Source organism: Vollenhovia emeryi, unplaced genomic scaffold, assembly GCF_000949405.1.
Source record: "Vollenhovia emeryi isolate VEMERY1.0 unplaced genomic scaffold, V.emery_V1.0 DF939183.1, whole genome shotgun sequence".
NCBI lineage: Eukaryota > Metazoa > Arthropoda > Insecta > Hymenoptera > Formicidae > Vollenhovia > Vollenhovia emeryi.
In genome coordinates this window covers 288,692-301,800 of record NW_011967183.1, presented here as the reverse complement: position 1 = coordinate 301,800, position 13,109 = coordinate 288,692, and the positions used below count along the sequence as shown (strand labels likewise).

Sequence of the window (13,109 nt, the reverse complement as noted above, 5' to 3'; positions counted from 1 at the left end):
CTGCCGCCGCCGTCGCCGCCACCACCGCCGCCCGGCGTTGCTGATCGATTTTCCGCGAACGAGCGGAGCGGAGCGGAGACCCGCCCCTGATTCTCGTCGCTCTCCTCCGACGAAGCGGTGGAGATCCGACAATTTTTTGCGCTCCGTCGCTGGACCCGCTCCCACGGCGCGCGCGGCCGACCCGGGACGAGCCGAGAAGGACCGAGAGGGACCAGAAACTAAAAGCGGCTTTTCCCATTGTGCGCGCGTATCCGCGACACAACGATCAATGCTCTTTCCGCACCTGCTCGCCGCCCCTCGTACGCTTTCGCTCTTGCACCGCATCTTGAATCGGGTTCTTTATCTCGCTTCCACCGGACTCTTCGCAATTCTTTTAGAGTCTTGCCCGAATCTCCAGCATCTTTTGTAGACGTGGCCCTTACGTGGTCATTGATCAACCCAAAGAGTACTACGAAGTATTGTAAAAGATACGACTATTGTATGCACAGAATAGATTTCAGAGACCGAACGATGAGGGGACGGAACGTAATAGAAAAATCGATAAGATTTTGAGTCCGCGCCGAGGCGTCGAAGGGGGCGATAACGAGGACTGTCGCGCTGATATCGGCGACGCGATCGACGCTCGATCTTAGACCCGAGGACTCCGTCGTTTGCTACTTTTCTATTCTCTTCGGCGTAGGCAGAAAGACTCGCGCGCCTATCGGGGACGGGACGGCGGACTCGCGGCGAATTTCGTTCTCGTTCGCCTCTCCCGCGGCCGCGTGGGGTCTGTAAAGCGACGCGGGATTTTTTAGGGTTGCTGTAAACACGCCGCGACAACCTTTTAACCCTTCGTTTTCGAGCTATTTATAAGTTGCGTCGCGCGGGCGCAATGGCAAGCGGGCGCACCGAGGCCAAGAGAGCTTGTTTCTAGGCGACGCGACGTCTAGTTTCTTGCTTTCTAGGATCTCGTAGCCGCTCTGCACGCCTCTCCCGTGCACTGGACTAAATCGACTCCGCGTCCCACTTACCGCGTGTACACATGGAAGGTAAATGAAAAAGGCCGGTTCGAGTTCTGCGGACGGACGGACGGACGGACGGACGAGGAGGCGGCGACGTGGCCCCGGTAAAATACACGGTGAATTATCTCCGTGCGCGCTTTTCGACCGGCCTGCGGAGCCGCAGGAGAGGGCGAAAGAAAGGTCGAAGGGCGAGCTATTTGTGTGCGACTCGCATAAATAATTTTCATCCCGCTGCCCCCCCCCTATGTTGATTGGGAAATCAACGATCAAAGGACGATAAATTGGCGCGCATATAGGGGCACGGGCAGGGCGCGCGGCGCAACGGGACGTGTATAAAAGTCCGTGAAATCGGAGTTGGGAAACTCCTCTTCCACTCTCCCGCCTGCATGAGTTCGAAAACAATCCAAGTTCCAGGGTACTAAAAGTTTAGAAACTTGCCGAAGGGAGGAGGTGGCCCGAGGAGCGGTGGTCACAGCAGAGTCTTTCGAAATCCCGTGGAACGTACGTCCCGAGAAATAAAAGTTGTCGCGCCAACAGAATTTCGAATTGGCGTGGAATCCGTTTGCGGCACGAAAATTCAATTGTTGCCTCCGTGACACGAAAGAGAGAGAGAGAGAGAGTGAGATAGAGGGGAAGAGAAAGAGATATAAAGACGCTTTGTGCGCACTTTGGCATAACTGACTTGAGTGACGGCGACATGGATCGCACGAGCGTCCGTTTCGCTTATAATTCGAACCGTCGATCTCCCCTTATCTTTTATATCGCGCGCATAACAACGTCCCGTGCCTTATCTGCGCGCGCTCCATACTGTTCCTTTCTTTATTGATAAATTTTCGTCGATAAACCGGACGCCCGTTGTTACCGTTCTCCGAATGCGGTCTCGTATTTTTAAACGCGAGACTCGCTGATACTCTATCAGCTCTACGTGACTCTCCCCGTCCTGGCGACTTTCTTCTCTTTTTCTCGACGATAGCGCACGGTCGGCTAACACCTGTTTACCCCCGGTACATATGGTCGAGCGAAATAAAAGCACGGTCGGGCTTTTTAACTTTTATCGAGCGTCCGCGCGACGCCACCCGGTTGACCCGTCGAAAATAAACGCCTTGCTCTTTTTTTATAGGGATGACCAGAGACACCCACGCGCGCGCGGAAAGGAGAGACGGGAGCTCGTGTTGCTCGTGCTCGCGAGTTGGACACGCGGAGAGAGCGTATATCTGGACATCGGGCAACGTCCCCTCGCTCTCGGACATGTTGACCGCGTCGGTCTATATTCGACCGCACATTATCTGCTCGCCGATATCTCTCTTTCTCTCTCGTTCCGCATCTCTTTTTTCACTATCTCTCTCTCTCTCTCTCTCTCTTTCTCTCTCGTCCTCTGCCCTTTCTCGCCCGCCCGTATCGCGACGCTGGCGGACCGACAATAGGTTCGACGACGAACTTGAACAAGGCGACTTCCGCCCGCCGTCTCACTCGCGTCCGGCCGTTTCTGACGCGACGATAATTTTGTCAATTCCGTCAATCCGAGCGCGCCGCCGCGGGCGATTTTCCCTACGGATCGCTTGAATATAAGCGGAGATTCGCGAGGGGAGGAGAGCCACAGCCGGCCGGCCGACCGGTGGTCCAGCAAGATTGCTGACGAGTGCTGCTGATTGTCTCAATGTCGGCTAATGGCGTGAATGACTGTAAGGATGCGTGCAGCGAAACGCGTCGTGTCGCAACTTCTGTCGACTCTCGCACATCCGTTCTTTTAATAGATTACGCACGTTTCTTTGATTTCTTCTCAATTCTCCTCCTCCTCCTACGTTCTATTCTCGGACTTGCATTTTATTCCATCTGTATATCCCGGGGCCTTTGAACCGACACGTTATTTGACGCGCGACGGCGTTTTGGCTGGCTCTCTCTCTCTCTCTCTCTCTCCTCCTTTTCTCCCCGAACTTGGAATCCTGGGCTCGAGCTCTGGGATCTCGGTGAGCTTTTGAAGTCTACGGTCTCCGCGGCCTCACGGGAGAGGCTGCGTCTTTGAATCTTGAATACGCGCCTCAGATTTAGAGCGGTTGAGATTATGCCGCTGCTTATTCATGAACCCCGACGTTACACAGGGAATAATCCATCATCGTCCGTCGATGCGGAGATGGTTACGCCGGTCGTCGAATCCTCGTCCAGCTGTCGCCGGGTGATTAATTAGCCCCGCGGCCTTGGCGATCGCCCCGATTCGCCATCGTCGGAGGCGCGCATCGCGCGTCCGATCGCGCGCGAAACGATGCCATCGATCTAAGGAGAGACCTTGAGCCAATCGTTTATGCGTTCGTATCGCCGCGCACCCTCCAATAAATCAATCTTCGGCTTCCGCACGCTGGACTGGACAGGGCCTAGCGTGCGGACAGCCGCGTTTCGCCGGATTTGCATGGACGTCCGAGTGGACCTCGAGCGCCCTGGATTCGTTGACGTCGCGGCGACATGAGAGTCGCGATCGTTGCAATTGATTTGCGCGATCGGAGGCTGCGACAACGAGACGTCCGTAGCTGAATTCTGTATACTCGTCATGCAGCATCGTTACCGTTATATTGACGTTGCGCAGGTTCTTTTGACCATCACGAGACACGGCAGTGTCTCGCGCCAAGTATAAGCGTAGACCGACCGTGTAGTTTACGCGAGTACGCGAGCTGACAGGCCCTCAGATTTTCGGATCTCAGCCACGGCTGATCCGATCAACTTCTAAGGACTCAATCGATAGCTTGGATTCGATTTGCATGATAAGAGTGTTTGTATTTTTCTCCTACGTGCCCCATGAGTGGAGATATTGCAATGCAAAATCCAAATTTGCCAAATTCTCGATTAAGAAACGTCTTTGTGTGTGTGTGTGTCATCTAAAAAAATATTACTTTACTCAAGAAATTTTATTTTATCACAACTAAATATCAGCTGTCCATATTTTGCAGCTGAAATTTAGTTGCCACGTGAAGTTTTTAGCTACGGCAGCTACACTTTTCTTTCCGTGCAGATACAGCCGTAGACAAGATTATTAGGCACGCGTCTAATCAGTACAAATTAACAGTGCAAATTAACGAATCCGATTGCTCGCCCTGGTGCGCGCTGACAATAGGTTTGCTTTCGGTTCCTGCACTGGTGAACTAGTGCAGTAAGCTAGAATGAGAAAAAATATGCTTGTCTTACTCTAATTTACTAATGCACTAGTTCACCAGTGTAGGAACAGAAAACAAGCCTAATGAGTGCACACTAAAGCCCGTATCGGACTACGGATTAAGATTGAGATTAGATTGAAATTTGATTAATTAGAGTAAAAGTTTAAAATAATTTTTTTAAGTGGCAAGAGACGCGTAAACGTATCCCACGTCACAGCTGATTTTAAAGGAAAAGAGAAGTTTATAAAAAGTGCTTCATCAAATTGCATATGTGCATAAAAGTAACACTTAGATTTCCAGTGTATGCTGTACTGAATTTAATACTGGAAAGATTTTGAGCCTTTAAAAGCTGTTCACTGTACAGAAGAGCAACGAACGCTCCAGTAAACAATTTTTCGAAAGCGGAGGTTTTCCAGATTAGATTCGGTACAGTACAACGATTAGGAGGGTGTCTAACAATTTGTCAAAGGCTGTAGACTACGATACGCTGCTTCACTCGAGAATTGTCGTTATCGAAATCGACGGGGAGCTTCCGGGGCTATCGCGGAAGCGCGGACGAGATTGTCAAAACGAGGACGTGGCCGGGCGGGCACAAAGTGTCGAGCGCCAAGGATTAAAGTGCGAGTTACTCGCAGTGGCGTAAGATTTTATTTTTAGCGCTCCCTCGCAACGATGCTACGGCCGCGGGGTTAATTATCCTTTGCCGTTCTCGTTGAGGGCCACTTGTCGCCGGAGATCGAGATAACCGCGAATCGTAACGGAGCGCAGCAGCACCCGCGAGTTTAACAGCCGCGTCGAGCGCGGATTCCGCGAAATTCGACGCCGACGTCGCGGCGCTTCTTCCTTTGTGCCGGCCTGTCGGGTGCCTCGTGACGTGGATCACGAGTTATCGGCGATGACGGGCTTTAATAGAGATTGACGGACTGGCTTTAATTAACGTCAGCGTGAAATCCAGCATAAAGAAGTCTTCGCTTCGCCGACTGCCTCGCGAGAACGAAGCCCGAATGCGTATATATAAAAAAAAAATATATATATATATATCAAAGCGCGAGAAGCTTATTCGTTTCTCGCTTCGGTAATTTATCGCCGTTGATTTGCCGCGATAATCTATCTATTGAGTCAACTCGAAGGGAGCGGCCGTCTCTCTATCGCAAAATTCTCAGAGATCCACAATCTGGGTCCGATTGAACAAATATTTGCCGATCTGAGAATAAGCAGTGTCGCGGATCTGCTTTTTTACGTATAGTTAGATAAGGTTGCTAATTAAGAGTGTCTGACGGGGCGTTTTTTTTTCTTGTTTCCCTTTTAGGATGAAGCTGTGCTGGAGTTTGGCTCTCGTGGCCGTCGCCCTGTTGATGATTCTTACGTCCACGCGAGCGGAAGCTGATCTGTGGGAGGAGGATGATAAGGAGGTGCTTGTGCGGACAGTGCGCGGTACTAAGGAGCGAAGTGAGTGTTCTTCTTTCTGTTAATTAACCCGTTACCTCCTTCCACGATCGCGACGTTATTTTATCGAGCGGCTGCGAATATAGACCGTCTATATATATATAACACGCGTATATAAACGTCGTAATTAGAAGTCGTTCCGTAGCGACCTTAAAAGTCCCTCCCTGCCTTCCTCCTTTTCTCTCTTTCTCCTTCTCTATTCGCTTGATCGACGTTACGTCCAATTGTTTCTATTGACGTTTCGCGTCTGCTGATGCAGCATCCGGCAGCTCCTCGTCGTGCAGATACGTAAAGGGTCAATGGTCGGAATGCGACTCGAATACCAACACGCGGTCACGCACTCTGAATCTCAAGAAGGGCGACAAATCCTGCGAGCAGACCAAGACCATACAGAAGAAGTGTAAGAAAGGTGAGCCCGTGATTGATAGCCCGTGGCGTCGCAAGAAATAAATTCGGGGACGTAATGCGTTTTCTTTTTGTTTCTCTTAATTCGACCGTAGCATGTCGATACGAGAAGGGCACGTGGAGCGGATGCGCGAATCAGGTAATGACGAGAATTGATAATCTGAAAGCGAACAGCGATACATCCTGCGACAAGACGCGACGGCTCACCAAGAGGTGTAAACTGGAGGCCAACACCAAGAAGTCTGCCAAAGGTAATTCCTCCCGTTTGCTCGATTTCGATTATCCGGGCTGCGGCAGCCCGCGCGACATGAGGGACATTTAAGCAGCAAGCGCGAGCCGTTGTCTGTTTTTCTGTTTTCAGGTGAACGATCGAACAAGAAATCGGGCAAGCAGTAATTATTCGCCGATCTCCAATCATTTCTTCTAATCGGGCAACGAAAGCGCACTCTCATCTCTACGACCCCCTATCTTCTCTCCATCCCCTTCCCCGTCGCCAATTAAGTGCGAGGCAGAGCACAAATTTGGATCGATCGTCTCGCGATCGAAACATTTATCACGTATACTGCCTAGGAGTCATTTGCATTTTGGACGCAGACGCGCGCTGCGCGTAACTGCAGACAGTTTTCAAGGTGCGCTGCCGTCGATTAATTGCTGTTGATAATTGTGGGATGGTGCTTGCGTTTCGGTGTCATCACGTCTGTTCTCGGCAGCAACTCGGTTATTAACCCTTCTAGGATTTCGTTGTGCGAGGTAGTTTACATATCGGACGTACGTCGCGCGTTGAATCTTGGCTTAAATGTTTCGGCAATGTCGATTTCTGAGTAGACTCGGTAGATTGGTTACACCTAATAATAGACCCAAGTTTGTGTGGAAAATATCGTGTTCGTAAACATACGCCTGTCGAAGAGAGACTCTTCTATCTAACCCATTGACATAATTTGCAACGAGTTCCCCTATTAGAGGAGCTATTGATCGCATAAAGGTATTCTAAAAATGGACGTTGGCGAGATCTTGGAGGGTTAAGCCGCGCAATCAACCGGGGAATCGATTGGGAGAACCGATACGTAACATGTTCGAGATGACGAAAGCTAAACACGACCGATCGTCCAGACACGTAGTGATGCAGTTTGTGCATTGAATTTTCGTGAATCCGCAACACCCTCGAACACGCGAAACTTTTCCACTTGACCTTCGAAATCAGATGTCTAAAAATCTGCAAAGATCGACAAGTCAGCCTTCTCGGCGTGTTCTTGCAAAATCTGCACCACTAGTTGTTCGATTAACGAGCGTAGCACACATGATAAAAAGTCCCCCTGACTAGAAAGCAGCCGCCACTTCGGAGGTTCGCAGAGGATAAGATCATCCGCCAAAGTTGTTCTCTCGTCTTCCCGCAGCGATATTATATTATTATTAATATTATTGTTTAACACAAGAAGCAGCAGCGACCCCCATTTGGCTTAGCTGCTGATCCACTTAAAAATCATGTACAATATTTGTCATACTAAACAGCTTTCATTCGATTGTCACATAAATATACAATGTTCGGTGTTCAAAGTAACTGTGTCCTGTATCATGTAACACGCGCGAGATATTCCGACAATTATTACGCCGTCGCGAAGGTTCGTTAGTTTAAACAAGGATGCTGCGCGCAACAAGCTAATGGCATCCGCCCCGTGTGGCATCTTCAAAATGGTCAAAAATCAAAAATTACGCAATCAAAATGAACGATCAAAAGAAGACGCATCGAATGTTTGTCGAGAGAATTAAAGTGAAATACGGAAATACACTATATACTTGTATATTATATATATGTATACACACATATATATATATATATATTTAGCACACGCAGAATGTTCGCGCGAGCCTAATGAATTTTCCCGGAATCCTCCGCGCCCCTCTCGGCAGGACGTTGTCACTTCCGATGTTAATATTCGCAGTTAACGTTAATAATAATAATGTATCAAGTGATAACTGGCAAATATGGAAACTCGCCAATGAGCATGAAAATCAAACTGAAATAACTCGTCGTCTCATCAAACATGCACGCTCGCGCGTGCGAGAAAGAGAGAGGAAAAAAGAGATTAGATCACTGGATATCTTTTCGACGCCACAAAAATCAAATCCCCTTCTCCCCTCCCCCTGCATTGTAATTCGTTTCTAAGTCTAGATGTATAACCGGAGGGCTCGTCGGTGAGAGGAAGTTAAGCTGTTTGCGCGTTTGATATTGCACGCAGGTGCGACCCGCGCGAACGCGTCTCACAGGAGTGCACAGGTGAGACGCGGGAAGAGGGTATTTTTCACATACAATATTTTGAAGGTGTCTCTTCCTCGTCTCCGTTTAAATCTCCGATACGCGACGGTGGCTCGGTTCTTCAGCTCCGAAAGGTCGCGGGTCGTCACGGAGGGGACGTCGCGATTGTCGGCGAGTTGTTCCACGCGTCGGATTCTGAGGACCTCCGCAAGTTCATCATCCAAGACCCTGTTGGACGCCGTACGCGCGGAATCGCGCGTGCGTCATCGTCAAGCGCCTAGTTCTAGCTCCCTATTACAGCATATCATCATTACGCGTGAAGCGAACCTTATCGATAAACTAGGATAGCGTTATCTCCGTTTTATGGGCTCTTCGCTAATTATTGTCTCCATTGATCCTCCAACTGGTGAACCCAGCTCCACCGGACACTCGTCGTTCCCTTCCCCTCGAATTGCCAAGGTCGAAGCTATGTTCCGCACCGAGACCAGTTCGTACCAGGTGGGACACGCCACGGAAGTGGGACTCGTTACGTGCCGGTTGAAAGCATTAAATGTGTCTCCTGCGTTACAACTGTTTTACAATGTGCGCGCTAATTACGTGCGCTCGTGCAATTCCTCTCTCGCAGGGGATTCCGAGACCATTCCAGAAACGCTAAACGAAATGCGCGAGCTTGCACGCCTCGTAGTTTTCGTAGGAATCCTGCGCTAGCTCTTAACAACCGTGCAGGATTGCGCAATTCGGATGCGTCATCTCGGCATGCAATTACCTCGGCAATGCAGAACAGCTGTAACGAGTCTCGTGCTTGACTTCTCTGTGTGGAGCTACGCAGGAAGCTCTTCATGTTTTAATCGCATTGTAACATAGCATGATAGGAAGATACATCAGTAAACCTAGAGACTAATTTTTCAGATCCTTCGATAAAAAGCTACACAGAACGTTCCGGGGAGAAATGCGCGCGTCGATAGCAAATGCCTCGTGTTCCCTTGGAGAAATTTCGAAGCGGACGTCTCTCCCTGACTCCCCGATCCAAGTTTTTAACGAGTCGCGAATTAAATCCTGCGCACCGCAGGCTCCGAATCCCGGGACCGGTCGGGAAAGGTCGCAGTATACAATTTTAATTTCCGCCTTCAATTAGCTCTGCTCTGAAAAATCCCTCTCGATATGTCTCTTCCAGGACAGCCGTTTGCTATCTGCGCGTGCACCGCGTCCTTCGGAACAAATCATAGATATTCTAGATATTACAATAAGAGAATCGTTCAAAACTTTATTCGTTAGAATTAAAATAATTAGAGGCATACGAATCGCCGTTCGTATTACGGATCGTTGAGTTTCACAATCGTCGATCTTGTTGATGGTTTAATCTCGTTAGCGCAACCATAGTATAACTAGTAGGTCCACTCGCGTCATTCGTCTCATTTTGCGTTAATCCCTTCTGCGCGTCCGACATTGTTCTGGGTAGAGCAATGAGAGAAAAGTTGTATGTGTGGTAATGTAGTTTCGATACACTATCGCACATACAACTGCAGTACGTACACACACATACGCCGCTGGATTGCTGCCCAGAATAATGACGGAATACCACGTGATCGGGACCGCAAAGGGGCCGACAGAGAGTGGACCCACTAGTTGTACTATGGTGCAACTACAGAAATTGCAATAGGCCGCTTTGACCGTTTTTGATTGGTGTAACAGGTCGCTGAAAATTTTCTACGCATTTCGTTAAGGTTAAACAAATTCGATTGTACATTTTTCAAAGACCGTCAATTTGTTATACGGATCGATTAACTGCTTCGCAACGATTTAGATCCTAAATGATTGTTAAAAGTATTTGTATAAATCGCTAATCGCGCAGTTGCTGGGACATTACGCACAGTTTCGTCGTTCAGACCGTATAGCTTAGGGTAGCTCTTGAATTTTGGATGTATCGTAGCACGATGAAATCGATCATTTTCTTTACGAACTACTATAAAAATTGTATAATGCATCTACTTACTTATTGAAGTAATTGTGTAACCAATACACACATGTAACAAAAATCCAATGTTGTCAATAAAAGTAAAATATTATATATACAAGAGCGCTGTGATCAATTCGAGTTGCGTCGACCGGGATGCTCGCACAACTGATCTCGTGAAATGACTGGAGACAGAGATTTTTATGATATGTGTTTTTATTCGCAAAATTTATCGATACAAAAATTACAAAAGTGCTCGATTATATCGATGTCATATTAGAAAATTATTTCCAATAAAAAGTATATTTGATAATATCAAAAATGGACGGACGTAAAATTTATCATTCTTTTTCAGCGCCTCGCTGTAAAGTAATTTTCCATTATAAATTCCATGTATAAAAGTTTCTTAATTGCATTAATTTTTAAAAAGGGGGGAATACGCACGCGTGTGCCCGTTAATAACAAATATATTAGTACGAATATTATACTATAATAAATGGACGGAATGTCATTTCAGATCATCAAGAGATTTAACTTACATGACCAATACTGTCTATGCAATATTGTGTCAATATTGCCAATACGTGAGAGGTGTCCCAGAAAAAGCAGTTATAAATATTTCGAAAGTTATTTACGTTCGACTTACGTCGCCAAAAATACTAGTCGGCAGTTTTAATCGTACATTTTTCTTTTATGAAAAAAAAAATGCACGATCCGGATACATTTTCGGGACAGTGCTATCTGTTCTCACGCCACGGAGACGGACAGTTTCCTGGAGTACGCCTTGCCCTCCCATTCTTCGTCGGACGGCAACGCCTCGTGTCGCAAATTGCAGATACGTGCGCCGTACTTGAGCAGCAAGATTATAATGCAAACTACGAAGAGAGTCAGGCAGGCCGTGGCAGGCCAGAAAACGTGTAAGCCCATAATGAGAAAGTGTTTTGTGCTGCTCGAGATTGTCGCCTATTCGCAACTAGTGTCGCGTGCAATTATCGAAACGACTCGCGAAACAAGTCGCTACAGTGTCTAAATCACCGTTTTCGATTATATAAGTTATTTTGTAAGAGAACAAAATAAAAATTATTCTCGATATACGTAAGAGCAGGACGACGTGCCTACGAAGACAATGCTGGTGGTAAGAGATTCACGGTACCCAAGTTAGAAGCTGTACAATGCAATCAGCCGAGTGCAAAGGGCTAATTGGACTCTATTGGGCTCAATTAAAGTTCTTGACTTTGAACGTATCCTTAAGCGTGGGTGTTACTACTGCCGTTGTTCAACACTGCTCGCTAGTTGGTGCTGCCGGCGCCACTTTAGATCTCGCTCTCGCGTTTTTGCATCTCCATGTACTCCTGCGGTTGCGGCGTCGTGCGCTGAGACTCCGGATCGTGATACTGAACAATCTCGTGCCTCACTTGGGGATGCTTGATGAGACCGGGCTCTAGCTCGCTGAGGTCAAGCGGCGGCGTTTTGTGTGGTAATACAGTCCACATGGGCTGGATCCACCTATTGCCTAAATTCCAATAGGACAATACGCTATTAAAAAAATAAGAGAAACTGTATCAGTGGCGCGCGGCCGCAGGAAGAAGCTACGAGTCTAGAATTAATACGTATCTCCCGTGCTGACGGGGGGGGGGGGGTGGTGGGCTGTTGGACTCACCAGTGTGGCGATTCTGCCAATAATCACGATGCCGCGAGCACCAGCAGAACACGATGTTCAGGATAAACAGACATCCGCCCAGGACGGTGCAGAAGGCGATTGTGACATAGAATGCGGTGAAGTCGCCGTATTCGTGCCCCTTAAAATACGGATTCTTCAGATACTCCTCGCGGTCGTCTAGAATGGACATGTCACAACGTTAGCGGTCTCGTTACTCGCTTGCCTTCTGAAAGAAAAAAGAGAAACGGGGAGGGTCCTGTTAGCGCGGTAAGAGTGTCCCCAAGGCTAGTCAGGCGTGGCTTGGCTTGGCTTGGCTTGGCTTGGTGTGGCGTGGCGCGGCGTGGCGTGGCGCGGCGCGCCTTGCCGTGCCGCACATGATGTATACACAACTTTGTGTACCGATTGGTGAATCGCGGTTATCGCTATCTTCACTACGGCGCGTACAAAATACGCGCGGGCAGACGAAAATAGACACCGATATAGGTCACGAAAGGCATGTGCACGTACGTACGCACGTACTCGCGAATGATAATTGCGCGCATCCTGTATGGCTCGTACGTACCTCAATGACGCTTCCTTTTTTTTCCTCTCCTTTCTTCGCGCCGTCGACGTCAGTTTCCCTCGGCGAGGTAGCGGTACCGCAGAAGCTGGGGCGACAAGGAAAGGAGCAAGTTGTCGGACCACGTCCGCATCGAACGTACTCTGGAATGTTTGAACGGCGTTAGATCACTCGTATTGGGCGGGGCATTCCATTGAGTGGGGAGGAATTATTCCTGACTTGCGTACTACGTCGTCCCGAAACGGGTAAGGTTGATAAGTTGAAAGTTGACTGTACTGATCATGGACGTAGGAAATATCTGGACGGAGCGTAAGGTACCCTCATGGACGCGGAAAGTTGGCTCCGAAGGGTGAGGGGACCTATCGTTGCGACCATCTTGGTGCAGGATATTTGGTGTCTATTGTCACATCGTGAGGCATTACACGGCGTGAACTAAGGAGTCATTTCTATTTTCCGATTCCAGGTATTAGTCGATCAATATTAAAGTTATGATGATTTGATATGTATATTAAAATGTTTATTCGATATGTATTTACAAATATTTATGCTAATCTATACAGCAAATTTGGTAATTCTAAACATTCTTGGAATTTTAAGTAGTGCCACCTCTTTGCTGATCATGTTCTCCTGATACTTTGTAAGTTTTCGAGATTCTCGATTTTAGCGATTTGAAATTCTCGAAATGCC

The 13,109-nt window shown here is 48.2% G+C and overlaps 4 protein-coding genes across 5 annotated transcripts in view; 1 reads left to right on the top strand and 3 right to left on the bottom strand.

The window, feature by feature from the left end:
• The window catches only part of LOC105562775, a 12,645-nt gene extending 2,324 nt beyond the window's left edge, over nucleotides 1-10,321 (top strand). Inside the window, exons 2-5 of the mRNA XM_012013837.1 lie at nucleotides 5,454-5,593; nucleotides 5,850-5,999; nucleotides 6,091-6,246; nucleotides 6,357-10,321. Coding sequence (XP_011869227.1) covers nucleotides 5,455-5,593; nucleotides 5,850-5,999; nucleotides 6,091-6,246; nucleotides 6,357-6,391 — 480 coding nt within the window. The 5' untranslated portion in view covers nucleotide 5,454 and the 3' untranslated portion in view covers nucleotides 6,392-10,321. The remainder of the gene's footprint in view (nucleotides 1-5,453; nucleotides 5,594-5,849; nucleotides 6,000-6,090; nucleotides 6,247-6,356) is intronic.
• Nucleotides 10,322-10,401: 80 nt separating this feature from the next.
• LOC105562772 lies at nucleotides 10,402-11,143 on the bottom strand. Its single transcript, XM_012013832.1, has one exon. It carries the CDS (start codon nucleotides 11,128-11,130, stop codon nucleotides 10,951-10,953), a length of 180 nt encoding a protein of 59 aa, XP_011869222.1. The 5' UTR covers nucleotides 11,131-11,143; the 3' UTR covers nucleotides 10,402-10,950.
• Nucleotides 11,144-11,500: 357 nt separating this feature from the next.
• On the bottom strand, nucleotides 11,501-12,062 carry LOC105562773. Its single transcript, XM_012013833.1, has 2 exons — nucleotides 11,864-12,062; nucleotides 11,501-11,716 (listed from the first exon to the last, which is right to left on the bottom strand). Exons 1-2 carry the CDS (start codon nucleotides 12,051-12,053, stop codon nucleotides 11,517-11,519), a joined length of 390 nt encoding a protein of 129 aa, XP_011869223.1. The 5' UTR covers nucleotides 12,054-12,062; the 3' UTR covers nucleotides 11,501-11,516.
• LOC105562774 (tRNA:m(4)X modification enzyme TRM13 homolog) overlaps nucleotides 12,007-13,109 on the bottom strand; it is a 5,333-nt gene continuing 4,230 nt past the window's right edge. The window contains exons 6-7 of one of the 2 annotated variants that reach the window (XM_012013836.1): nucleotides 12,426-12,565; nucleotides 12,007-12,089 (exon numbers count right to left, since the gene is read on the bottom strand). In XM_012013836.1, the coding sequence (XP_011869226.1) occupies nucleotides 12,075-12,089; nucleotides 12,426-12,565 (155 nt within the window). In that variant the 3' untranslated portion in view covers nucleotides 12,007-12,074. Of the gene's footprint in view, nucleotides 12,120-12,425; nucleotides 12,566-13,109 lie in introns of both variants that reach the window. The other variant, XM_012013835.1, reaches the window with a different exon arrangement.